We start from the raw sequence: 26,064 nt of genomic DNA on the forward strand, positions 1-26,064 counted from the left end.
GGTCATTTTTATTCGTGCCATTTCTTAACAGTATCAATTTTTGGAAATGAATGATCGTAACAACAACATATATATATTTATAAGCACAAATTATTGTTTTCAAAATTATTATTTTAGTTCTTTATTTGAATCCAAAAAAAAAAAATGTATAAATTTGTTTAGATTTTTTCAACACTTTTAGCCATTAATGAACGCGTCAGACATAATTAACTCCTGTACGATTTAAAAGTGCCAAAATGAAGTACGGAATAAAGATAAATTATTATCAAAAAATTGATTTCTTTTTCAGCAATTTTAAGCTTTAATTAAACACCTCCTGTAATTAAGTATAATTATGAACAGAGCAAGAGCACGAATGGGTCGCCAAAACTGCAGTAATGAAACAGCAAAGCTCTAATTCTGAATACGCTCTAATTAACTAAAATCTGCGTCTGTCTCTCTTTTTGATGAAAGCGAATTCTCTTCCTTGCAAAGAGATCGCAACGTTCAGAACAGCCTAAGCGCACCGTCGCGTTAAGAAACACAAATTCGTCCTCTGGTAATTTTTAGCTCCACACGCAGGAAGGCTGGGTTCTTACGATAATGCGATTACGTGATTACGCGTGATTGTACGCATACCTCAGTCTCTCTCGGCATAACTTGCTTGGTACTTGGGTACTTGGGTACTTGGGCACATAATCACTGCCGTATCCCGGAGCTTCACTGAAAGTTTCTCCACCAACACAGTTCGGCTCGTTAGTCATGCGGGATATTTCGCGTTGATAGCAATTCTACGCCTGGGAAATCCTCATTCGAATTTAGGTGAATTCGCACTGCTTTTGTGCGTCGCCGAAAAAAAGAAAAACTCTCGTGGCAGAGAAACAAATGTGATTTTCGCGCAAGGAAGATGGAAAAAAAAAAAGTCTAAAGAAGGAAGAGGAACGAGTGATGCATTAAAGTGATCCGCTTGAGCGATCGAACGGGGTTAATGAAGTCGGTGGATGCGGTTGTTAAAACAATTAGCGATCGTGATCGCGCCACTAATCGCATTCAATATTTTCGAATAAAGCAAGTGCGCGGTGGTGCTTTTTTTTGCGGAGGAACAATAGCGGACGTTCGTGAGCGAGAAAAACTCGTTCGATCGTTGTGTTAAAGGCTGAAATAAATTCGAATTAAACCTGACTTGAACGTCAGGCTATTCTAGCGTTTAATTTTTCGCACTATTTCAATCGACCAAAGCGAGCTAAAATGTCTTACACATCAATTCGCTAAGGTAGAAATAGGTAACAATATAATATTTAAATATTTATCTAACGTTATAACTTTTCCTTCGATAATTAAAAAAAAAAAAATTAAAAATTAAAAAAACGCTTAAAGAGCATAAAGTGACGTAATGTGTCTACTTGTCATCATCATTGGTATCTCGTCTGTGTATCAAAGTGTTTATTCAAATTGTGTAAAAAAAAATTCCTCGATTTTCCAGGTATTTTTGTTCAACATTCCAGGTAAAAAGAATAATTTAAAGATTTTGTTCAATATAATTTTTCTTTATTATTGTTTACAAATTTTTTAATGCTTTTCACTTATACGAAGGAAAAATACAAAACCACTCAAGTTTTAAATGCTAGATTTAAAAATGTAATATGAAAAAACCGAATAGCTTTTAAGTAAAAAATTTTTAACCATAATAACATTTGTATTTTTAATCACTAAAAATTAAAATGTTAATAAAAAAACATGTACTGCATACTCAATTTTGTTAAGACAATGAATATATAAACAGATATGTATATTTATATAATTTACAGTATAAGAGCAAAGTTATCAAAGAGAGAATTTTTTAAAAAAATTCCCCGAGTCCCAATAAAATTTCACGAGAATTCTCTAATTTCCCCGGGTACAAAAAATTTCTGAGAATTCCATATTTTTTTTTATAGGGAATATATATTCTTGTATAACATCATGTTCGCGATTTAATTCGCAGCTGCAACGTAAACCACCGGAAATTGACGTAAAGACGCCATGACGGACACGACGATAATACCTTAATGATGCATAATTAAAGTCTCCGCTAGCAACTCCGATCCCGACGCAATCGCCTTACAACGGATTATATAAAACTTCGTCCGTTCAGACGTTGATCCCACTACTGCGAGATATATGCATCTGGCATCACCAGCTAAACGCGGAGGCTTAGCGGTGGCTTGGTTTTTGGGACCATCGTCATTGGTAGACTTACGAGAAAAGCTTTTCCTCTCTCTCTCTCTCTCTCTCTCTCTCTTTCTCTCCGCCTACGTTTATCATCTTGTGTATCGCGACGTCATTTGGTATTCATATCGTTCGTGCTAGCACTCGCGCAAAACATGCCTTTATAGGCTGGGACACACGGAATAATAGAAATAGAAGAAATATATTCATTGCATATATATAATCGTTCATGTTGTATCGAAAAGAAAGTATTACTGTAAATTAACAGTAAAGTGCCTTAATATTTAATGCGTATGTAGTAAAAACCGAATAAGACTAACGTTATATTAAAAAAATATTTAAAAAATTGCTCCTCGAATTGGAGTTTGCTTACAGATCGAAAGATTGCGTATCTGAAGTGGGAGATGTTAGCGCAGATGGACGTGTCAGGGGAAAAGTAGTAGCTTGAAACCTTTAAAAATCCTCGCGAAAACAAAAACGCGAGAGGAGTCTGCGAACAGCATTTGTCCTTGCAATTATCGACTTCCGATCGTTCTTCGATCTGGAAAAACCTATAGAAAAGAAAGCTAGTGATAGCGCAGCGGATGTTGAATGCGAAGATCACTTCGATTTTCCCCTCGCGCGCTTACTCTCGTCTGTATCTGCAGACTCGTTTCTCGCGATTGTTCGCGTCGAAAAAGAAGTGGGTTAACTATCGCGTGATCTCCCCCGAGAAACAGCTCGTAATCTAGAAGAGTATATGGTTTCTTTTTCGGTTTCTCCTTTTCAACGCACGTTTTTGCTTCTCAGAACACTTTGAAATTATTTTGGAAGAGGCTTCTTAATTAATCTACAGAAAACAAAAGTCCGTATAAAACGTAGAATAATTTTTTTATATCGATAAAAAAGTATATACAATATTATTTAATTTTTTATCAATATTACTAAAAGTTATATTAGTAATGAAAACAGTTTAAAAAGGCATTCTTCAAATTTTTCCTCTCTCGTTTTTTTCTTTATCTAAGATTAAATGTACGTTTTCTGATTTTAAAAGTCACTTTTTTTTCGTTCTATGCGAAATTGGAAACAATCGTTGGCCACTTGTTCGTTGTAGGATGGTCTGACTTTTGTTTTCTGCTTCTACTTCGACGACGACTTATTCTCGGTAAAAAATGAAGGGCGAGCGAGAGAGAACCTCGGGGAGCTATTAATTGCCATATATTATTCTTTTAGACGTTTTCGATCGCGGTGGCTTTTTTTTTTACGAAGCGTGTCACGAGATACGTTTACGTCGCGATCGGAGAAGCGAATGGAATCGTGAACTCTGTTCGTCACGAAAGTAAATACCTATTCTTATCAGCTTTTTAATATTTATGGAACGTGATTTGTAGAACGATTTATATCTCCCGACCTGTGCGTGCGTGTACGCATGAATAGTTTTTATCACTGTCCTATGTAATGATAAACAAAAAAATTGTTTCTAAAAACACGATTTTTGACAATTTCACAAATTTTAAAGTAATGAAATAAAATAAAGTGATATAAGGAGTAAAGATTGTGATATGAGATACAATTTTCTATAGATTCGTATCATATATTTCTTTGATCTTTATTTTTTCATATTTAAGTAAATATTTAAGTATTTGAAAAAAAATAAATAAATATAAAAAAATATTTAAAAACAATAAAAAAATTTAAATATTTAAAATAACAATATTTTTCATATTAGAATCTTACAATTTTTAATATTGAGTAGATATGTGTTTAATTTATATATATAAACATATAAGTAACGTTTCTCAATTTTAGATAACGAAAGAAATGTTAACGCGTCTTGTTTATTGAAAAAACATGATATAGCAGAAAATATAAGACGAGAACTATACAGTTGTGTCCTTCATTTCTCGTGTTACGCAACATTTAATACCTCCTTATATTATGGCACTTTATCCGATGTTATATAGGTGTTTTTAATACCGCGCTTCTCTGATTAAAGATTAAAGTTTTTACCTTTGGAACTTCACAGAATAATTTTCTCAATTTTTCCCCTCCTCCTTCAAAGAGCGCCCAAAGGAAACGTCGTTGCCGGGTCAATGCGTTTCAAGATTGCTCGGTGTTCTTTGTACCTCACCCCTCTTTCCTTCACCACCCCCTCCAACCAATGTGCCCTTATTATTATTATTATTGTTATTATTATTATTATTATTATAATTATAATTATTAAAGCGAGTTCGCGCGCCGCGACACGCATACACACACGTGCACACGCGCACGCGAGCGTGCAAAGGCGATTAACTTAATAGCGGTGCGATAGCGCGAGCTCGCCCGCTATTTAAAGCGGCTCCCGGAACACGATCGCATAAATCGCAAGTTTTCAGCCGATAAAACGCACGCGCCTTGCAACACGATGCCCTCCCCCCTCCTTCACCCTCTGCTCTGCCCCTCGATAAATTAGACGTAGTTAATGCAGTATGACCGATAAGGAATTGAACGGCTTTAATAAAGATCTATGACTCTGGCTCTGCCACTGAGGTTAATGTTGATCGTTTCTCGATGTTCATTTCATGGTTTCTTCGAATCATCAATGATTAAGTGCGATTTGCTCTCTGAAGGTGTATATACGCGCGAATGATTTCCCGAATCGAGGCCGCGAGAAATTGCGTTTCAATGAAATAGCGATGAGGTCGCGCGATTTGATAAAGTTTTAATAACTCTCCCGATATATTTATTTCCGAATATTCTCTTTTCATAATTTAAGCTCTTCAAGTTCGAAATGCAATAAAAAAATGTAGTTACACGTGTTCTGTTTTAAAAATATATGAAAGATATTTATTTTCCATATTTTCCTCCTCGCTTCACCTCTTTAAAAAGGTTAATGGACTACCTCATTATCTTTCATTGCGACGGAAGTCTCTGAAGGCAATTCTCTCTCTCTCTCTCTCTCTCTCTTTCTCGTCGAGATGCCTCGTGCGTGCGAGTCACGATCAAAGATTCAGACGATTATCCGGATAGCAAAAGGCGGAAAGAAGGTTAAATCGTCGCTGAGAGCATTTCTAAAGTGCAGGACGCGTACGGGTCACGTTTTATGGGTTCTTGCTCTCAAAGGATATGCGATATCGCCCAACTAGGACTGTCAATTTCCATATCAAACGTCTTGAAATGCCGGCGATGAAACTGTTTGGTAATAAAACATGGATTTTGAAATTCGGTCTCGCGTAATAGAGAGAAGAGAGAGAGAGAAAGAGAGATATCATGAAACTGCCTGATCAGAATTTATTCATAAGTTTTCTCGGAGAAAAAAAAAAAAAAACCCTCTTGTTCTCGCACAAAATGATATTTATTACTGTTAAAATCTGTTAAACTCTTTCATCCACATTAAATGTGTTAGTAGTTAAACATAGATAATTGTATTAATAATCTACTTTGAGATGCAAAATTCGGTTTATCCTTAATTGACTGCTGGAAGGCAAATCCATCCAAAGGCTTTTCTGTGCAGTTTCGTAATCGATTTATATCGCTGCGCCACATTTCTCATTATATTTAACTTATACAGTTTTTCTCGAGTAAAATATTAAATACATTTTTTTTCTCCTCGCTAAACATTTTTATCCCGAACATGTCACGTTCCAACTGGAGGTCGGAGTAGTCGAGGATTAATCTATGTCGTTTTACGGTGCCGCATCATCGTAATTGTGCGTCGTTTTCCTTAATTAAGCTTGGAAATGCTGAGTTTCGCAAGAGCTTCGTCGATCTTTAAGCGAGATTGCTGGCGCTTCTATTTGACCTTCTCTCGAGATGCCATTTCTCTCTCTCTCTCTCTCTCTCTCTCTCTTCCTCTATCTATCCGTCTCTCTTTCTCTTGCTCTCAATTTTGACCGCGATTTCGAACGCCGTATATCTTTACGAGGAAATAGCATGAGAATAAAAATGGGATCCGTTCTGAGACGCGATCCAGGCAGCTGGCATCGCGAAAAATTTGGCGAGATCTTTTCCGAAGGAAAGGACGGACAGACGCGATCCGCAACGAGCTCGATATGAAAATAGCACGAATTTTTACGGGCATGACGAAATACGAAACTGCGCTCATCGTTCTCGTCTCTCGAACGTATTGAAGCGAAACCCAACGTCGATAATCGGGAAATACGGGTGTCACTCGGAAATTTCGATTGCTAACATGAAACGCGCGATACACACGTGGAAAAGATGCGAGCTTTCGAAACAGTGGAATTCGCGTTAAGTCAAGATGAATCTGGATGTGAGACAGCTCAAGAAATCCGCGAAGACGCGAATCTATCTTCTGTCTTTAACTATATATACGGTCAAAATTACTTATCACGAAAGAATAAATTGCTGCCGGATAAATAGAATTTACTATTTAAATTTAATATTTAAAATGTAATAATTATGCACTTACATATTAGGAAATTCAATATAATATATATAGAAAATAATTCATCAGAATTCATATAAGAAAAATAATGCTGTAAAATTGCAATGAAAAAGTAATCATTGACGATTCTATCGGCATAATAATAAAAATCACAATAATTATACATAATGATGAAAGATCTGTAAAATGAGCGCTTAAATTATTATTTTTATTCTACATTCAAGTTATTTTACTCCACGTGTTTAAATATTATTTTATGCCTTATCTGAAATCTTCCAAATGTATATATAATATAGTTGGGATATCGAGACAAAGAAAAGTCCAAGCCGAGAAGAAGCGAACGCATTTGGGGCGCGTGCACGCACGCCCGTGTGTACCACACGCAATGCAGGAAGGTAAAAGGCGTAGGTGGACGGATCGATAGAGCAGGTGGCAGCACGTCGGTGCTCTCCCTGGCTCGCTTCCGGCGCGGCAGAGAGTCCAATGACACTCAACCGATCGAACGATTGGCCTGGTACGATTATGAGAAATAATATTAAGGCTAATGTGCGCGCAGCCAAGGGATGCGCAATTATCAGCGATCGAGATACGCAGATAATATTTGTATCTTAATCCCTGGAGATACGTAATCTCCTAATAAATGTTCGCGCGAAAACAGAATAGAATCATTCTATTCAGATAAATATGATTTTCGACTCAATTTAACAGACTATTAATATATCTATCTCAAGTATTAATTATTATTGTATTTTATATTTTTGTATTATTTTTATATTTAATATTAATAACATATCTGTCACAGATTTATATATCTGAAATATATTACAATGAGGATTTTTTTAACATAGATCCCATCACTATTTGTGTACGCGAAGCTTAAAAAAGCTTTACATTCATTATTTTTACATCAACTCGTAATTTTGTACAATAAATTTTGTGTTAGTGGTTTAATTCGAATATAAATATTAATGCGATATTATATACTGAAAAAATTCCAAAGAAATAATCTTAAAACAATCAAAATTTTAAATCACGCAAAAAAGATATTGTACTTACTTTGCGGATATCTTCTAAATTGTGAATTTCCGGCGACAGGCCACCGTGTACGCAGAGGAACTGTTGGTTCATGAGGGCGGCGAGCGGCAAACAGTCGAAGGCATCCATGCACGCGTCATACACCCTCTCGGAATATTTTATTTTACCTGAAAGCAAAAGGGAGATCCAAATTAAAGTGGTATAAAATATATCTTTCCGCACAAGGGATGACGGATAGAATCTACGATTCTATCAACGTTATGACGTTTGTGACGATTGTACAAATGTGTTAGGTCGCTTCCGGCTATCTTTTTACGGGACGAGACATGTCTATATCTATAATTCGTCGTGCTCGGAGAATCGGCGAAAGAACAAGGGAGGAGGGAGGAAAAAGGAGCATGAGGCCGCGAGGGAGCCATCAGGAAGGATACTGACAAGCGAGTTGAAATACGCATGGTCGGCTACCACATTTCGCGAACGACCCGTAAAAGGGATGGCAAACACGGGAGCTATTTCATGTCTCTCTCTCTCTCTCTCTCTCTCTCTCTCTCTCTCTCTCTCTCTCTCTCTCTCTCTCTCTCCCCCGTGCATCCTCGCAGAGAATAATGGATATTCTGCGACGAGACGAAGGATCCGCCGCGTCCACGCCTGTTCTATGTCACGCCAATTTCGCGACCTAAGCACCTCTCGTCTATCGCCGAGTGTACAAGTGCGACCGACATAGAGCTCGCCTGCTTTCGCACGAATCACCTTACCGTACAAAACTTTATGCGGTTGTTCGGGCACCGGGCTGTCTCATTTCTCAAGTAAAAAAATAAGTACCGATCCTCGATGAAGTTCGCGTGTTTATCCTTTTTTTTTTTTCTTTTTTCCCTCGATATTCAAGTTTTGATTACTTTTGTAACTAACTTGTCCGATGTAGTCTCATGAAAATTAGAAAACGAGAAAATTTTAAATTTCAAAAGGATTTCGTGAAAAGCTCCGATTTTCTTTCTCTCTCTCCTATAGCTATATCGTTTCTCGTCTCTGACGCGTCCCAAGATATGTGACCTCGGAATTTCTCACTCTATGCTTGCTACGTCGACGAAGGTTCGTCGAATCGGTGTTAGAGGTGACGCACGAGAAGGATTTCCTGCCAATAAAACGGAGTAGCCTCGACAGGATAAAGATTTGTCGGTTCTGAAGCTAAACGGATCGTTGCTCGAGGGCCTTCACGAGGTCTCGCAAATGAACGACCCGATTGCTGGACGTGAGAGTCTTTGGGGTTACAGATTGAAGTTTTGCGAAACGGATGTCCGTAATATCGTACCAAGGACGAAGCTTTCTCACTCGTCTCCAAATTATTAAACGAGAAAGACGGATGCTCTCGAGGGGATATTAAGAAAAACTCGGTCATCGAATATATACGACAAAAAATTCATAAACTGACGCAATAATTATTAATAATCAAGCAACGTGAATTTGTTATAAATAAATAATACAAAATTACAATTAGTTATAAATAATATAAAATTGTACGAGGCCGGTACGTAAAACCGCAGAATTTAAAAAAAAAAAATTAAAAGCCCTCATAAAAAGAAATTCAAATAAATAATTTCAGCAGAGAACAGAGCTCTCTCTCTCTCTCTCTCTCTCTCTCTCTCTCTCTCTCTCTCTCTCTCTCTCTCTCTCTCTCTCTCTCTCTCTCTCTCTCTCTTTCTTTCTTTCTCTCTCTCTCTCTCGCTCGCTCTCGCTAACCAACTGTGCAACTGGGCAATTGATGGTCGCGTAGAGACGGGCGTTTTACTTTATTTCCGTCGCTGCAAAATGTGCTCGTCGATATTTACCGCGATGAAAATGGTTTCGGCGAAATCGCCGACGATTTAATTGCGCGTCCGTTCGTGGACAAACGATCGTTTTTTGGCGGCGAAGTCCATTTCGAAACGACACCGCGCTATTTTGGCACGCGGCCAGCGCGTCCCGGCTTCTTGCTCGGAAACGCGCGCGAGCGACAAGATCGCCCGGGATAACGCGCTCCTTGAGCCCGGTCCCTCAAGGAAGCGCGAATGCTGGTCTCCAGCAGCGTAAAACACATTGTCAAACGAGGTCAAGAAAAGTACAAGAAAAAGAAAGAAGAAAAAAAAAAAAAAAAAAAAAACAATCGCGCTCCAGATCAAAAAGAGATAAATTTTATTCCAATGATACAAAGAATTTGTATAAATCGTTACATACGTCTAACGGTGAAAGCAAAGTAAAATTTTTTAATTTTTTATTGAATATGTATTATATGAATAATTACATATGCAATATCTGTTGGAAGAAAAGAGATAAATATTATCGCAGATTGTATAAATAATAATTAATAACATATTTAATAAAAGATAACTAGAGTTGAACAACTCTAGCGGGAAAGAAACGCAAATCTGTTTGCAACTCTGTCTATTTGACGTAAAATTTTCATACGAAGGGATCAAAGTCAAATCACCGTGTATTATACGTGATATGATGGTAAAAATGATATATTTGCGGTATACGAGATATATGATCGCAAGGAGGAACCGCACATTTATCTTGATAGAACCGGTATCGGACTTCTCTATATGTCACGGTTAAGCGCGTTACATTTTTCTCGCGTCATTGTTGCCCGAATTGGCGGAAAAATGTTCGTGCGGTGTCGCAAAAACGCGGGAAAAAATGCGGTCGGATGAGATACTTCGGGCGCAATATATTATCGCGGACCACTGCATTTCCGCGATATTATGCTCGCGTTAAATAAACGTGATAGGAAGCATTTAAGTTGTTTTATAAACTGCCTCTTTTTTTTTTTTTTCTCTCGACATTCCATAACATAACGCGAGCAATTGTTGTAAGTTAATGCGAAAGAAAAATATGCACAACAATTTGAGAGGGTTTAGTCGAACCTCGGAACGAAATTTCCGTTTTGCCTTCGTCAAAAAAGGGGAGAAAGAAAAATGGGAACGAAAGGAATCTTCTCATCGGCGTTGCTCCTGCGCGAGCGTGCTATCGCGACTTCGTATCGCGAGGAAAAGCTCGAGCCGCTGGAGATAATCGCAATTTTCTCGATTGGCTGGCACGTGAATGTCGGCGTAATAACGGCAGGTAACTAGGCCGCGTAAATAGGCGGTTGTGGAAAAAAAAAAAAAAGGGAAAAAAAAATATACGCGAGTGCACGCCCCCGCTCTGGCTGCTGTTCCTAAACGCGGCCGCCAATAAATGCACGGCAAAATCCCTGCGTTAAAACGATGATTAAAGTACAGGGTATGTGCGCGCGCGTTGGGATTTTCGCGGTTATTAAACGCGCGTGGAATCGGGGTCACAATGCGTGCGCGAGCGAGTTTTCGTAGGTCGTCGGGACGACCTACGCGTATTTCCCTTAATATCGCAGACGGAAATGACGTTACAAGCCCGTTCTGGGTTTAAGAGGAAATTAGAACAACTTCTGTTCGCCAAACGGCGGGAGCCTCCTCCCTCGCGAATTGCTTAAAAATGCACCACGAGTACGCACTTTCGTTCCCCTTTCGTTGGCGCACGGGCGAGTCAACTTATATTTTTAATAATAAAACTATGAGCGTGCAATATAAAAGCGATGCGAGAAATATGAGTAAAGCACAATGAGACGACATAAAACGCTTATAACGCATAAAACATTATTTTAGAACCTGTTTAAGGACGTTTAAGCAAGATTTATGTCTGACAATTGTAATCAAACTATGATTAATGCATTGAAGGAATTTACTCGGGAAATAATATTTGCAACGCAGATATAAACAAAAATATGCATGCAAATTTTGTTTAAAAAACAAAAAATGCAAAAAATATCTTGAAATCCTTTTCGAAATAAATTGCTGTTTTTATAATTAGCTAACGTCGATTCAGAGATATCTAAAAGAATTCAAGCTTCCTGCCGATAAATCCCATCGTCGAGACGACAACGTATCGCTGGAATGCAACAGCTCGAGAGAGTTCGCGCAGCAGAAACGTCGGCGTCTCGCGGAAAAGTGTATCGATCGCGGAAAATTGTCCGATACTAGGTCAGCCTGCGAGTATTTGCGAGGTGCCTCCCCGCCCCTACCCTTTCCCCGCTTCCCCTGCTCCCTCCTCTCCCCCCCTCCCCCCGCCAAGGCTTTTCCGTCGCTTCGTTTACGACTGACGGCGACGCATTACGACGAGCGTAATGCACAATACGATCTCCTTCTCGCGGAGATGATGCAGGCGCCGGCATCCCGGCTCCGGGACTCCGTGTCTGCGACTCTGAACACCAGGAATCGAGATTAAAGTTCGCGAGAGACGCCGGAGAGATTCGCGCGATCCTCCGAAGGGAGGATGATATCGTAGACACTTTGACGCGACGTTAAAACACCGGATGATTCTCGACATAAAATTGCGACTGCGTTCGTTCGATCTTTTCACTGACGCGTATCATTTGCTTGATGCATCGCGATGGATATTCAGGTCAAACGGCTGATATTAAATAGCCTGCAAGAGTTTGTAGCTCGGCACAAACCCCCATGGGGGTATATATAAATTATACAGCGTGACAAGCGTGTAACATGGATTTAACGTAATCTTAAAGTCCGGCTGCGAACGAGTTTGCTGCGAACCTTTAAACGAGATGTTCATCGAATATATATGTCCTCTTGAAAAATGACGCGTTGCGTTTTATGATTTTTTTAACGTATCAAGTACACAGACAGCTAAAAGACTGATTGTGAGAAAATGCACGGATTTAATGCTGATATTACAGTTTCATATATCATTGTATTACAGAAACATGTAACGTATCTTTCACGTGTTCTAAAAAAGACGCGACACGACTTTCCACTTTCCTTATCCATTTATCTTCGTGTAGGGTGAAAATAAAGATAACATAAATGCGGTACTGTTAACTTAATTATATATTGCTTCGTATAATTATAGAGCAGTTAATTATTCAGAGTTAAAATCGTCACGCAATAATACGGACTTGGCAAAAGAAGATGTAGCGACATGAAAAAGTTTAAAGTATGACGCAATATAAATCAGTTTTATTACATTTCTGTTAATCCGCTCACTATAGTCAACGTTATGTTTCAACAATATTTCATAAAATACACTTGTGTGTGTGTGTGTGTGTGTGTGTGTGTGTGTGTTTTTTTTAATTTGCGTGATATGTAGCTTTAACATTTCAATAATTGAGAATTGTTCATTCAACTATATTAATAAATAACATTTTCCAATAAAAGGGATAAATCTATATAAATAATCTCTTTGTGTGTAATTCCCGTTTTTCTCGACGTGTAAGTATACGTTTATTTTTGAACTTGGAATACGACGTGCATAATTTTTACTCAGCTTTTTGGTGCTTTCGCAAAAACTGCACTTTGTTATGTAGACCCTCCCTCCCTCTGTAATTATGGCATGCGCGTATGTATGCTGGGCGTGAAAGCTCGCGATGTAGATGAGACGCATAAATTTCACCGCAGCGTGGAGCTCGCTAATCCACCTTACCAGCAACATCGCCGTAACTAACGAGGCGGATGACTTAATCCGAGTTGCGAATTATTAAACAGGAAATAATTTCTTATTACGATGTGAAACAAAGCGCTCGACTAAAGAGTTCAAGGCGTACGGAACGAGTAAAAAATTCAAATTCACGGAAAATGAACATTTCAACCTTGACATTAAAGAAATTTAATATTTTATTCTTAAACCTTCGAAGATAATAGGAAGGAATAAAATTATCATCTTGCATAGCCATAACTGGGCTCATTTGCAATATGTATTTTTCTTCGACTATGCATTTAGATAGAAGGAGAATTATATACGTCAATAATTACTTACATTCCTGTTTAAATGTGAAGTATTCCGTGAGATGACGACACTCGTGATTACCTCTGAGGAGGAAAAGTGTGGTGGGATGGCACAGTTTCAGCGCCCACAGGTACAATACGCACTGAAACAAAAAGATGAGGGGGAGGTGAGTGTTAATTATCAAGTGAAATTCACCATGTAATGAAAATATATTTCGAACCTTTATTATATAAACTGATTTATATAGTTAATATAATGTATATGCCTCGAAAAATAACTTAAGTAGCATCAAGTGTACTTTGATTCCTCAACGTCAAAGTTTGCTCTCATAATTACCAGAAAATTGAACTGTTAATAAAACTTATTATAATACGCAGATTATACATATACATTAAGGAACTTTCAACAAGCAATTAGAACGTTCAACCCAAGTTTATCGAACGCAATGTCGGTTTAAACGATAAATGCTTTACAAGATGGGAAAACGAGAGAATAAACTATTAAAGAGACAAAAACATTCCCAAACTGGCTTGCTATTGTGTCGCGTCGACAATATCGAGGGATTCTCTAATTAAATCGAAACAATCCACTCGTCTCCATCGAGCTTCGACTCTAATCGCACGAAGATCCTTCCTTGGCTTGATCCAGCATTTCCCGGATTTAATTGCAGAACTTGCATAGACGCGAACTCGAACAACGCACGTCCCGGCAGATTGCATCGCATTCGGACTTCTCACGAGACCCTCCCTGTAATTTAACGCGCTATTAATCAGCGCATCGACCCGAGAGACTGAACTGGAAACGCTGTTTCGTTCAATAACGTCGGTACCATTAATAATAATTCGCGAAGCGAACAACGCGCGCGCGCGCGCGCGCGCACATGTGAGCATTTTGGCAATGGAAATCTCAAATCTCCGTCGTCGCTTTTATCGTCTTGCAAAAATGAATCGAGTGGCGAAGGCTGCGAGTTGCATTTGGCTTGCGTTCCGTGTACGCGATGAAAACGTACATTGCGTGGTCGTGGACGAGGTTTATATGCGTTACCTGGGGCGAAATTATTTGGCGAACGCAATGATAATGCAGTCAACATTTCTTATTTATGGGGGATAGATTCCGCCAAAATGTGACATCATTCTAAATAGAATGGTAAAATGTATGGAAGTGAGGATGCGAGAAAGTTAAAAATACCCCGGTCGAGAGCTGGCCGCCCACCTTGTACAAATAAAAAACTAATAATGCGCAATTATAAGCTATTATTTTATATTCCGCTAATTAAAAATTTTGAGCTCGTCATACAGGGCAGAAATTTAATATTTTTCTGTTGGAGTATTAAAAATTAAGAAAAATGTTATTAAAAAAGTTATTTATTTCAAATTAACAATAAAGCATTCATTAATAATCAAGCACATAATTAACTCTCAATTTAATTACATAATATTGTCTGAGATCCATACGTTATTAAAATTGCAAAAAAAAAATTTTAATATTATTGAACATCTGATTAGAAATTGATCTAAAAAATTTGAGAACTTTTTTTATTTTGCGGCACTTTGCAGGTTTCTAAACTTAAATTTTATATTTATTGGGTTTATCTTTTTTTTTTTAATTTTCAGATTTTATTTCATCGAGGGATCAATTTTCATAAAGAATCAATTTGCGATTCAAAAGGCCGAATGTATTTAATAAATATAGTAGAATTATAATAGTGTAGAATTGAAATTTTAATTGCAAATATGAAATTTTCTAGTCGCGAATAAAGAGAGTCATTATAAATTTTTATTCCGCGAATACTAAAAACTGAATAATAAATCTATGAATAAAGAACTTTATAACTGTACTTGTTGTAAAAAAAAAAGGAAAATAATAAAATAATAACAAAATTTGAAAAAATTTTTATAAAAATGTACATCTGCGCGTATATACTCGCACGTCGAGCCTGATGGAAATATTAAATGTTCAGGTAGACTAACGCTTTCGTTGGAACCAATCGTCGGGGATCGGTTGTTAGAGGCGCAGTTAGAGGCACGTTTCGCGCGGATGCATCGCTAATTAATATTATTCGTTGTAACACACGGACCACTGACCCGCATTAAATTGGCAAGGCTTGTTGCTAACGAACGGACCGGGGGATTTCGCGTGAATTTCGCGCGCTAATTAGCTCGTTCGCGAATGTGGCGGCTGTAATGACAACTCCATTAGATGTACAGTTTCGGAGGGAAAATGAGAGCTGGGCAGAGGCTGCGATCTCATCGGACCTTTTACGTGGCCAACATTTGTCCCGCACTCGTTGGTCGGGTCTATTTAATAATCACGGATGATGCGGCAGTTTTAAATAGATTTAATTATGGATGAACAATGTGAATTAACGCTTTTGCAGATGTCGCGTGTTCGTTGACAATTTTCTGCACCATAGAAAATGGTATACGATCTCGATGAGTGAGCTATTTTCAAAGCGTTTTTCCATCAAAATTCAACATTTTTCTTTTATTTGCGTCAATTTTCATTTTATTTCTCTTTGCTGACATTTTAATTACCACTTTTGCAAATAATTTACCACTTTTTTTCACATTTGTTAAACTTTTAATGTCAGATATCTCTCAGTAACTATATGTTGAATTTAAGTTTTGCTAAAGTGCAGTCTTCAAATTGTTTGTAGAATAAATTTATTATCTGTTATTATCTGTTAACAACGTCAAAGTTTAGTTTTCAAAACGCATTAAATTTGTAACTTCTGACTGACGCTTATCGCGGAAAACTTGCTGGCGTTTTGACGTTTTCGTTTAGACAGAAAAACTTGAGAGATTTAGAAATGCGCGTAACATAATACGTATGTATATTTGAAAAGGCAAAATAATATAATCTTATCTATTCTTTTGAAAATAAACTCTTTTTCTAGAAATATTTTTTTTTTAAAAGGTAATTCTCGCCAAAAAAAAAAAGTTTTGAAAAACCAGCTGTTTCATTCTTTCTTTGCTGATGTACGTATATGTGGGTGTAATTTTTTAGAAAAAATTGCGAAATATTTCAAATGTTATAATCTTACGTAAAATGAAACAGATGTGAATGCGATTAAAACCGCTGGACCAGAACATTTAACCTTTGTGCATCAAATCAATACCGTGGAACTAGCGATATCGCACCGTGGCTCCGAGATAGAGGTAAAGAAATGTCACACGTTCAGATATATAGGATATTTATCTTGTTCACTCTCTGTCCCTCTCTCTCTCTCTCTCTCTCTCTCTCTTTCTCGCTTCGGAAAATCAGGCTGTGGTGATGCTATCACGTCACGATTGGATATCGATATACGATTTTTTCGATTTTGCATGACGCCGCACTACGGGATAAATCCTCGTACCTATCCAGCCGTAGGAGCCACGGCGGCAATTTTTTTTCTTAGACTTTCGAGGTCAATTATTTTCTCCCCACTGACCCGATCGACTGTCTACCGTCGGTCCCTCTCGCAGCCCTTCCATCATCTTCCATCCCTTTGCGAAGTCAACGGAGCGGTTGCTCGCTCGCTCTCTCTTTCTCTTGCCTTGCTCCACCGCTATAATTACACGCGAGGGCCTTCATTGGCATTGTAACGAAATAATGTACTTGTCGTTGTGTCGTCCTTCAATTTCCGTCGTGGTTCGCTCGTGAATGTTTGCGTTACACGAAATGCACATGTATACACGTGATATACGTGTGATCTGTCAAATGCACACTTATGTGTATACAAAAACTTTAATATCTTTTAAATTTGAATATAGTATATATTCTTATAAATTAATATTATTTTTATCAAAGTAGAATTTTCTTGCGTCTGTACATTGTGTGTATACTCCACAAGGCTGTTTTCCAATGTTAAAAGCACTCTTGGAACTCTTTAATTGAAATATCAGCCAAGAGAAACGTCGGTTAAAACTTTTTTTTTTTCAACTCACAAACGTTTGTATTATTTAGAAACAGTAGCGTCCGTCATTATTTCTTCTTTGCAAACATTTTTCAATTTCTTAGCTATATTTCCAAGAATGTTTTAATAATAATTTTAATATTTTTTCGTTCTCTCTCTCTCTCTCTCTCTCTCTCTCTCTCTCTCTCTCTCTCTCTCTCTTTTTTTTAATATATTACTCGACATTCTTAAGACAACAAAGAGATATTTCGTTAAATAAAAAATTACTATGTGGATATTATTCACACACATTGAAACGAGAATTATATATAAAATGTAATGGAAAAATTTAATAAAAAAAAAAAAAAAAAAAAAAAAAAAAAAACGGGGGGGGGGAAGTAAAGACAAGTTCATGAATTTAACAGCTTCAGTAGTCTTGGAATTTTATCTACTTGCATACTCTAAACTGTGAAAATACGCTTCTTACAAGTGCGAGAAATTACTCGAGGGAATTTGTAGGAAATTTCCTCTCTGCCAGCGAGGATGTGATTTTCGAGAAAGCACGCGGAATAAGGTTCTCAAACGAACGATCATGGCGGACGGAACCTGTTCTCGTCAGCGCTCCCGTCTTCTCTTTAAGCCCTCGGATCCTCCCTTTACAATCCCTCCCTTTCCCCCGGACAGACTCTCCTCGGCTGATCAGGAGCGAAAGTTTCCATCGAACGTGTCTCACCGTCAGAGAAAAGGCCTCGGATCTACGGAGAAGCCACTGAAGCATATCGTACAGAAAGTATCGATCTCACGGAGATTCCATGTGCCACGTGTACACGCATATATATATATATATATATATATACATGAGATACACGCACGTAGCTGGGTATACAGCTGCGGGTATTTGCAGCTATGCCTCTTCGAGGACCTATCCTCTTAAAACGCGGGACGAGCTCTTTTCTTCGCGTAAGCAGGAAAGCGAACTGAGCAGCATCCTTGAAGGATGGAGAAGCATCCTCTCGCGTGACAGAAACCCCTCCTTTCATACGAGGCTGCACACGCGGCACCGACCGATTTATAATGCCATTTACAATCCGGGACGCCGGGGATCCCGGAGAAGGGCGGTCCATTTTCTTCGTAAGAGAGATCCGAGCATTATGCCGTAAAATAAGAGAAGCGCGCACTCAGGCTCGTGTCTCCCGTGAATAGACATCTACTTCGCGCACCTCGCGGTGCACCTGCAATCGTAAATACGATCGAACCCCCGTCCGCATCTGTACGTACTCTGGCCAAATTTTATCCCTCGAGCGAGAAGGGAAAAATACGAACCGAACGTCACTCTTTTTTTTTTTTTTTTTTTTTTTTTGAAAATTCCCTATTAATCCCCCCCCCGCCCCCCGCTCGCCTTCCAAATCGAGAAATATTGAAATTGTACAGTCCAAAGAGCAGACAATTTGTCAAAATTTCGCTTCAACGACGTCGGGGATGAGTTTAATGAATTTGATGAAGAAAATTCAGCGCACGTATATATATATAATATATAATAAAAATTAAAATATTTAATATTTAAAAAAAGTAACTCAAAAATGTGTGAAGAGAGAAAAGATTCTATATGAGATTATCTCTACTCGATTTTAAAGGGAACGCTAAGAGATGATATTAAATTCGATCCATCATTCATCCATTTCTTGATTAAAGAACAGCTATTCACATATGGTTTTAAACTGTCGACATTCGCGTGCGTTATAAATCTAACGGCACTCGTATGTGTTTCGTAACGGACGACATGCGTCGTACATTATTCAGAATTCGCGAAGATGCATCTCGATTTGAATAACGGCAATCGTGGAATACATCGAGAGATTTTCTTAAAAAGGACCATCTCTTTCTTTCTTTCTCTCTCTCTCTCTCTCTCTCTCTCTTGCCACGCATGCGCCCGCTGTCTTGTAACATGTAGGTACTTTGCGGAAAATATATTTAAACCTTGGTACGCGCAGCTCGCCACGTGCAATACCACGTACAATATTGGATTGTCCCCCATTCGTTGACGAGTAAATTTTTGCTCACTCGACAGAGATTGCCGCGTAAAATCCAATGGTTTTCGTTACAAGTTGGAAATAATACCTTACCGACGATCGTTTTCAAAACGTTGAATCGAGAAACGAAAACTTCACGTATAAGTAAAACAATTATTTTTCAATCGTTCTCGTTTCAGATGAATTAGAATAGAATTTTCGAAATGCACGAAAAATATATATCTTCAGGGAAACCGATAAAGATCTTGAGAAAAGATAAAGTCTTCAAAATATATTCCGAAACTTTACGTCAGCATTGAAATTGCAGTACCATCGACTTTTCTCGAAAAATAAAGCTGCGAGAGATTGCATCCTTCCTAAGATATATATCTGGTACGCGTTGTCACTGCGAAATTTCATTTTGTATATCGCGCGGTTTACGACGATCGTAGTAAAAAACTTTGTAGTTTCTCCTCCCCTTCCCTCTCTCTCTCTCTCTCTCTCTCTGTTCCGGTTACGAAACGGAATTTGTTGCAAAGGAAAATTGTTCGTTACCTGACGGCGTAAAAATTTCACGAGATTGCGAGGAGCGCATCGCGAAAGAAGCATCACTAGAGATGCCGTACATACACGTTACTTGGAACACTTGGCCCTCGTGCATTCTCTTGTTCCGATGGTGCAACCGAGCGGATATTACGTTATACTCGACGTGAAATGTATACTCATCCGTGACGAAATTTTATCTCGCTAAATAGACCGTTCGCGTTGCGGATCGAAGTTGATTATTCGTGCATGCGCTCCGAAATTGCATTCAAGAACGAGCGCAATACTCGACGTAGCGAATGAACTCTACGTGTGTGCAAGAGTCTCTTTCTTTCTTGACTATTGCGCTCCGTATACGAAATGGAGTTTCTTTATTCGGGAAAATCTAAAGACGTACTATTTACCGGGGTCGCAATGGATATATCGAATTGCTACATTTGGCAAAAAACCTCGCTCGGCAAAGAAACAAGTTTTATAAACGAGATTCGAAATAAAGCAAACAAAAGAAAAGAGTAAAATGGTAGCCTGAACGATATTGTTTGTCGATTTCTTTTTTAAATGCTTCCCTCAAGTTATATTACTTCGATCGCACACAATGTCGTTAAATGTGTATTTAGCTTATTAACTGGCCGGCTCTAAAAGTCAGAGATTTTCTAAGAAGCTTGTAGACTATTAAATTGCAATTTTAATCATCTATCCGTAAATGTCACGACATTTGCGACAGTTATGCGATATAAAAGTAAGCTTTTCACGGAATAAACGCTTTTTGCACCTTTGCTGCTGCTGAGCTGAATAAACAGGCGCAATTCTCAACAACGATTTAATAAGTAATTAATTGAGACACGCGCTAATTGTAGCGTTCGATAATTAAGTAGCATAATTATCAATAATTAAGCATATAATTTCCGAAGTAAAGCTTTTTCCCCCAGAAATCAGAATAAAAGTTAATTTTTAATGATATTTGCATTGTATATATCCAGCTGTGTCGATATTATAAACGCGATTAACTCTTAATTATTTATTGTGCGATGCAACATTTTCGCGCGGCTATTTAATAATTACGAGCGTCACAAGTAATTTCTGATGGTATGTTTTTAATTTTTTTTTTTTTTTTTTTTCCTTTTCTTTTTTCTTCTTCTTTTTCTCATACTCACCTCGATACTGAAATAACCTCTGTCGACGTAGTCACCCAGGAAGAGATATTTGGTCGAGGAAGGTGGACCGCCCACCTCGAATAATTTCATCAGGTCGTAGAACTGTCCGTGAATATCGCCGCATACTGAAACCAAAAATAGATCGAAATTAAACGGACGGAAGGAAGAGTTTCTCAAATGGGAAACTATAGGGAAGAACTAATTTGCAAAAAGTTTTCTTGCGTCGCAAAAATAGCGTTACACGCCAATATTCTTCGTAGGATGTACGAAGGATGGATTTAATTATGCGAGATAAAAGCGCTATTCGAAAAAATTGCGCGATTAATATAGCACGATTAAAGCGCATCTTGCGTCGAACATATATATAGACATTAGCGACCCGTAGAGTCGGTAAACTTGTTTGCGAACGTTTCAAAGTGAAATTACTGCTCCCGTGTCGTATAGGATACGGGACGGAGAGAGGGAAACGTTGGGAAACTTCAAGTTCTCGAAACCGAGAACTATTAGCGACCAGAACCCCAGAAGTGACGTCGCAGTTACTTTGGTGCAGTATCATCGGCGCGCTTCGCTATTCGTTTCCAATATTGTCTTGCATCGTACATGTGCGTGTGTGTGCTTTTACAAAATTATATACGTACAATACAATTGATACTAATAATAAGACGAATAATTGATCGTTGTTGTATATGCTTATAAAATCAAAAAATCAGACATCGAGAAATAAAAATATCTGTCGTTTTTCTTTTTTTATTTCAAAATAATTAACACGTCGTTATTGATAAAAATAGAAAATTGGAGTATTTTTACAATATTTTCAAAACTTGAAACTGTAGCAAAAATACGAAGAGACCAAGACAAGAGGCGTGGGAACTTTGAAAGCACGTAAAAAATGTATTACAAAGTAACAGAAAGGAAGTATGACATGCTGGAGAGAAAAAACGGTAAAGTGTTACACGACGAGAAATGAGAAGGTCCATAAACACGTTGCAGCAACACGGAAACTTAGTTTTCCGCCAGCGGAAACTATCGGAGGTATAGATACGTGTGTATATATATATATATGTGTGTGTGTGTGTGTGTGTGTGTGTATGTCTTATGTCGCGTGTGTGTGTCGGCATAACATCATAGCTTATGACTATCAACTATTTTTATTATTCACCGCTTGCAATACGTTACGGCGGTGTTTTCGCAACATTTTCCGATACCGTTCGTTGCAGAGGTGGAAACCAATATAATCGCGGCACTGTGTGCAGTGGCTCGTTGGTTGTGTTAATCAAGTAAAAAAGCGATCTACAATCGAGCTTTACACAAGGCTCGCGCACAAAAATCGCACGGAATCTATTGTAGTGAAAAGAACTGCAAATCCTCTTATCTGGTTATATTTAAAAATTCCTGCGCTACGATAATCTCTTTATTATTCGAAGGATATTGAAAAATTTTGCATACTGCTTTTCAAACCTGATACGCGTGTATCAGTATAATCGGTGTGTCGCGATGAACTTTATTCTCTCACAGGTTTTACAAAATTTTTAACACCGAGACAAAACGTTCGTTTCCGAGAGAAAGAGCTTCAGCGTTTACATAAAATATTATATCGTGGAACAAAGGCGGAGACGAATAGCACGATCGACGGCACTTTTTGTTCAACATGCGGTGATATATCTTGCGTTAATACGGGTCGGTGGCAGAAACTGGGACACCGTCGTACGTAAAGCAGCGAAATATGAGGCAGCGAACTGACGGCGCGGATAGAGATCTATAAAGATAATTGAATCGAGTCTGTATTAAATGTATAACGAAACGGTGGGGCGGCTGTAAAAGATGAATAAGGCAGATGGAAAGATCGATGAATGGGCGATATATCGGACGATAATATACTGTAAATATCTCATAAATCAATCGACCTTCCAAGTATGGAGTTTTGTGATTTTACGACGGTTAATTTCTCATCGCTCGAATTCCGGCGAAAAGTGCCGGAAGGAATTCAAATCACATCTGAAGAATCACGAACGAGAAGTCTACGAGAGTTAATTAAGCGTCTGAATTTGCAATCTTATAATACCGTTGTTGCATCGTATATATTTTATATTATGTAAATTAACGACTCCTCCGGGGGATGAGATAATTCGAGCCGCTCCATCTCGTGCTTTGAAGCACGAGTGGCGAGTAACGCGTAGGAAGAAAGCTACTCGAGACATCACAAAAGAAACGGGAAGAAAACTGAACTTTATCCTGTAGTTTTCACTCTTTTCTTCCCTCCTTCCTGGGATGCTTATACCTCGCCTTTTTTTTTTTTTTTTTTTTTTTGCCTCTTCGTTTCCTTTTTATTCCCGATGTTTCCTACGAAGAGAGCAAACAGGACGTGAGCGCAAACGTCGTGATGGTATAAATAAATGATACTTCGCAAACAAGGAAAGAAAATATTTTGCTTGAAAGAAACATTATCGATTTACTTTACACGCGTGTATTCTTCAGATAAGCTGTACCAATTTTCTAAATGCGATCAAAATATATCTTTGTAACTTTTTGGCCGAGTTTCCCGATTACATTTTCCATTTTCGAATGTGCTTCTCTGGCTCTCGAATCTCGGAATCCCTCTTGATTTTTCATTCCCCCGTAAATCCAGTGTCGCATTTCTCGTCGCGAATACAACCGAGAGTCTTGGGATTATAGCAAGAAGTAATTTCAGCAACGGATAACACCAGCACATGCCGCAAACCAAGTCTGAATATTTCAGACAATTCCCGAATGTATTGGCTTGGTTTGGCTTACCTCCCTTCCCTCCCCTCCCCTCTCCTCACCCCCCTCTCTCTCGCTCTCTCTCGCTCACTCTTTCTCTTCCTCTCTCCCCGAGTCGCGTTAATTATTCGGCATGTGGATACCGTAGGGCACGTCACGAGCGAAGCAAGAACGTAATTTTGGCCAGCAGTGACCGAACGATGTTACGTTGCACCAGTCTATTGGCTCGGCGGCTTTTACCGGTGTGTCACGCATACCACGTGAGCCAACTAAATTTTCACGGAAACTTCACTGGAGCTTATACAAGGTACAGAGTGTGTACATATGCCTATACGCCGCTACTGTATTCGCGCAAAAGTGATCTAATTATTTAAATCACGCACGTCATTCGAACGGATCGATGCAAGTGTATTCATTGCGTTAAAATGTAGGTGCGTACATCGTTCTATTTACAGAAAATACAATGCATGGCAGCATTTCTATTACATAATACGCAGTGGCATTTTTCGCATCGCTGAAATAGCTTTGAGGCATATATTTATGGTACACACACAAGTTCCAGCTTGGCGCGAATCCTTGTAAGTTAACAACCAACTTGAAACTCTCGAGATGATTGTAGATGCGTGCTTACGAGTTCGCGGCTCGCATTCGCATTCTAGGAACCGAGAGTAGTACACTTCAAGGGCGAGACGCGCGTGTTTCGCTAATAAGGAGAGAGATTTGCGGTCGACAAAGTGAATTAAACGGATATTTGCGGCGACAAGGATCACTGCTAACGAGTAAGCGCGAATTAACATTGCCGAGAGGACATGCCGAAGTTAACACCACCACTAACGCAAATTAGGAGACACCGTGTTGATCGAATGCCGATCTATTACTCGCTCGTGCGTAGCGTTCCAATATTATCCCGGAAACTCGTCTTCCTGTATCGAGGACTTTCTCTGATTCGTAATAAAATAAGAAATGAAGGAAAAGATGAAATTTTTGATACCATGAAATATTATATACCATGAAAAATTTTTGATAATAAGGGGCGATCTCCTTCCATTCATTATTCACGGAATTTCACGTATGAATAGAGCTTCACAGAATTATGCTGCAAAATAGAAATTATCTTAAATTATCTTTTATGGATTATTACCGTTATCGAGATTGATTCTTCTACGAGAATGGAAGCGGCTCTGGTCAATTCTCTGAAATTTAAATAAGGGAAAAAAAATCATCTTATGCTTTCTTTATTGTATTTCCATTTTCTGCGTGATAACCGTGTCCCGCTATTCTATTATTTAATTAAAATAACGAGCCGAACGTTCTCGATTGACATACTTAATGATTAAGGCCGCGTGATATATTCGCGTAAATTGCAAACGATAAGGCCGCCACATTGATTGCACATGCGTGTTTTTATTTTAATCCGATTAAGCAACTGCGGCCAACACGACGACTTCTATCCGCTATTTAATAATCGATTTCCGCGTTTGCAGTTAACAATCTGTTCGTCGTGGCGTTAAAGCGGATTTTGTCCTGCGCTCACGTTGATTATCGATAAGCACTCCTGGCGTTTTCGTTTAAACAGCAGAAGGTTGTCATCGTGGATGGCCGCGTATGCGCTTTTAAAAGCTCGCGATTCTGTCTCCTCCCACATTTTTTCTGTCTCTCTCTTTCTCTCTCTCTCTCTCTCTCTCTCTCTCTCTCTCGTAATGTATTTCGCCAACGAAATTTACGGCTCGTCGACAGTAACGGATCGGTGAGATATTTTTTCGGGTAAATGTATCATGGTTCTTATATCGCGGGTATTACACGACGGATGTCATTGTCTTACACAAGCATATTATGTATATATTATAGGTGTGCCTATGTGTGTGTGACTTTACAATGCGTTTGTCACATTTTTTTGTCACGTAGACTTTTTATCACTCTCCTTCCCCAACGGATATATGTCTCTCTCTCTCTCTCTCTCTCTCTCTCTCATCCACGTGTGCACACGTTTTTAGCTGTCATATTTATGACGCGCAATATAGGTCAAATAGGTATAGCGCCGGAATATGTATAGGCCGAATATAAGCCTCTTCGGTCCAAGTCCCTCTCTAAGTACGAGTCGTTTCAGGGGCAATATCCGTCGCGGGGAAAGTAGTATGACTGCGCAGTATGTTTGTTGAACGAAGTAACCGACTGCAAGGCTACGACGACGAAGACGACGACGACGACGTCGATGACGATGACGGTCTCGACTGTGAAACGGTGCATAAAAATGCACTTACTTAGCCGCATATAAATCGATCCGCTCGCTCTTTACGCCGCTACAAGATGGTGCATAAACTCACCTCCTCCCTTTCCCTCCTTCAACCCTTGCGACCGTATGAC

General features: G+C 38.7%; 1 protein-coding gene across 7 annotated transcripts in view; it reads right to left on the reverse strand.

Annotated features, from left to right (window-relative positions):
- LOC140670739 (serine/threonine-protein phosphatase 2B catalytic subunit 2) overlaps nucleotides 1-26,064 on the reverse strand; it is a 119,768-nt gene that overhangs the window by 29,555 nt on the left and 64,149 nt on the right. For all 7 annotated transcript variants that reach the window (XM_072901478.1, XM_072901473.1, XM_072901472.1 and 4 more), the window contains 3 exons: nucleotides 20,962-21,086; nucleotides 13,412-13,523; nucleotides 7,613-7,758 (listed from right to left, as the gene is read on the reverse strand). In XM_072901478.1, coding sequence (XP_072757579.1) covers nucleotides 7,613-7,758; nucleotides 13,412-13,523; nucleotides 20,962-21,086 — 383 coding nt within the window. The remainder of the gene's footprint in view (nucleotides 1-7,612; nucleotides 7,759-13,411; nucleotides 13,524-20,961; nucleotides 21,087-26,064) is intronic.

The sequence above is a fragment of the Anoplolepis gracilipes genome, chromosome 10, assembly GCF_047496725.1.
Source record: "Anoplolepis gracilipes chromosome 10, ASM4749672v1, whole genome shotgun sequence".
Classification (NCBI taxonomy): domain Eukaryota; kingdom Metazoa; phylum Arthropoda; class Insecta; order Hymenoptera; family Formicidae; genus Anoplolepis; species Anoplolepis gracilipes.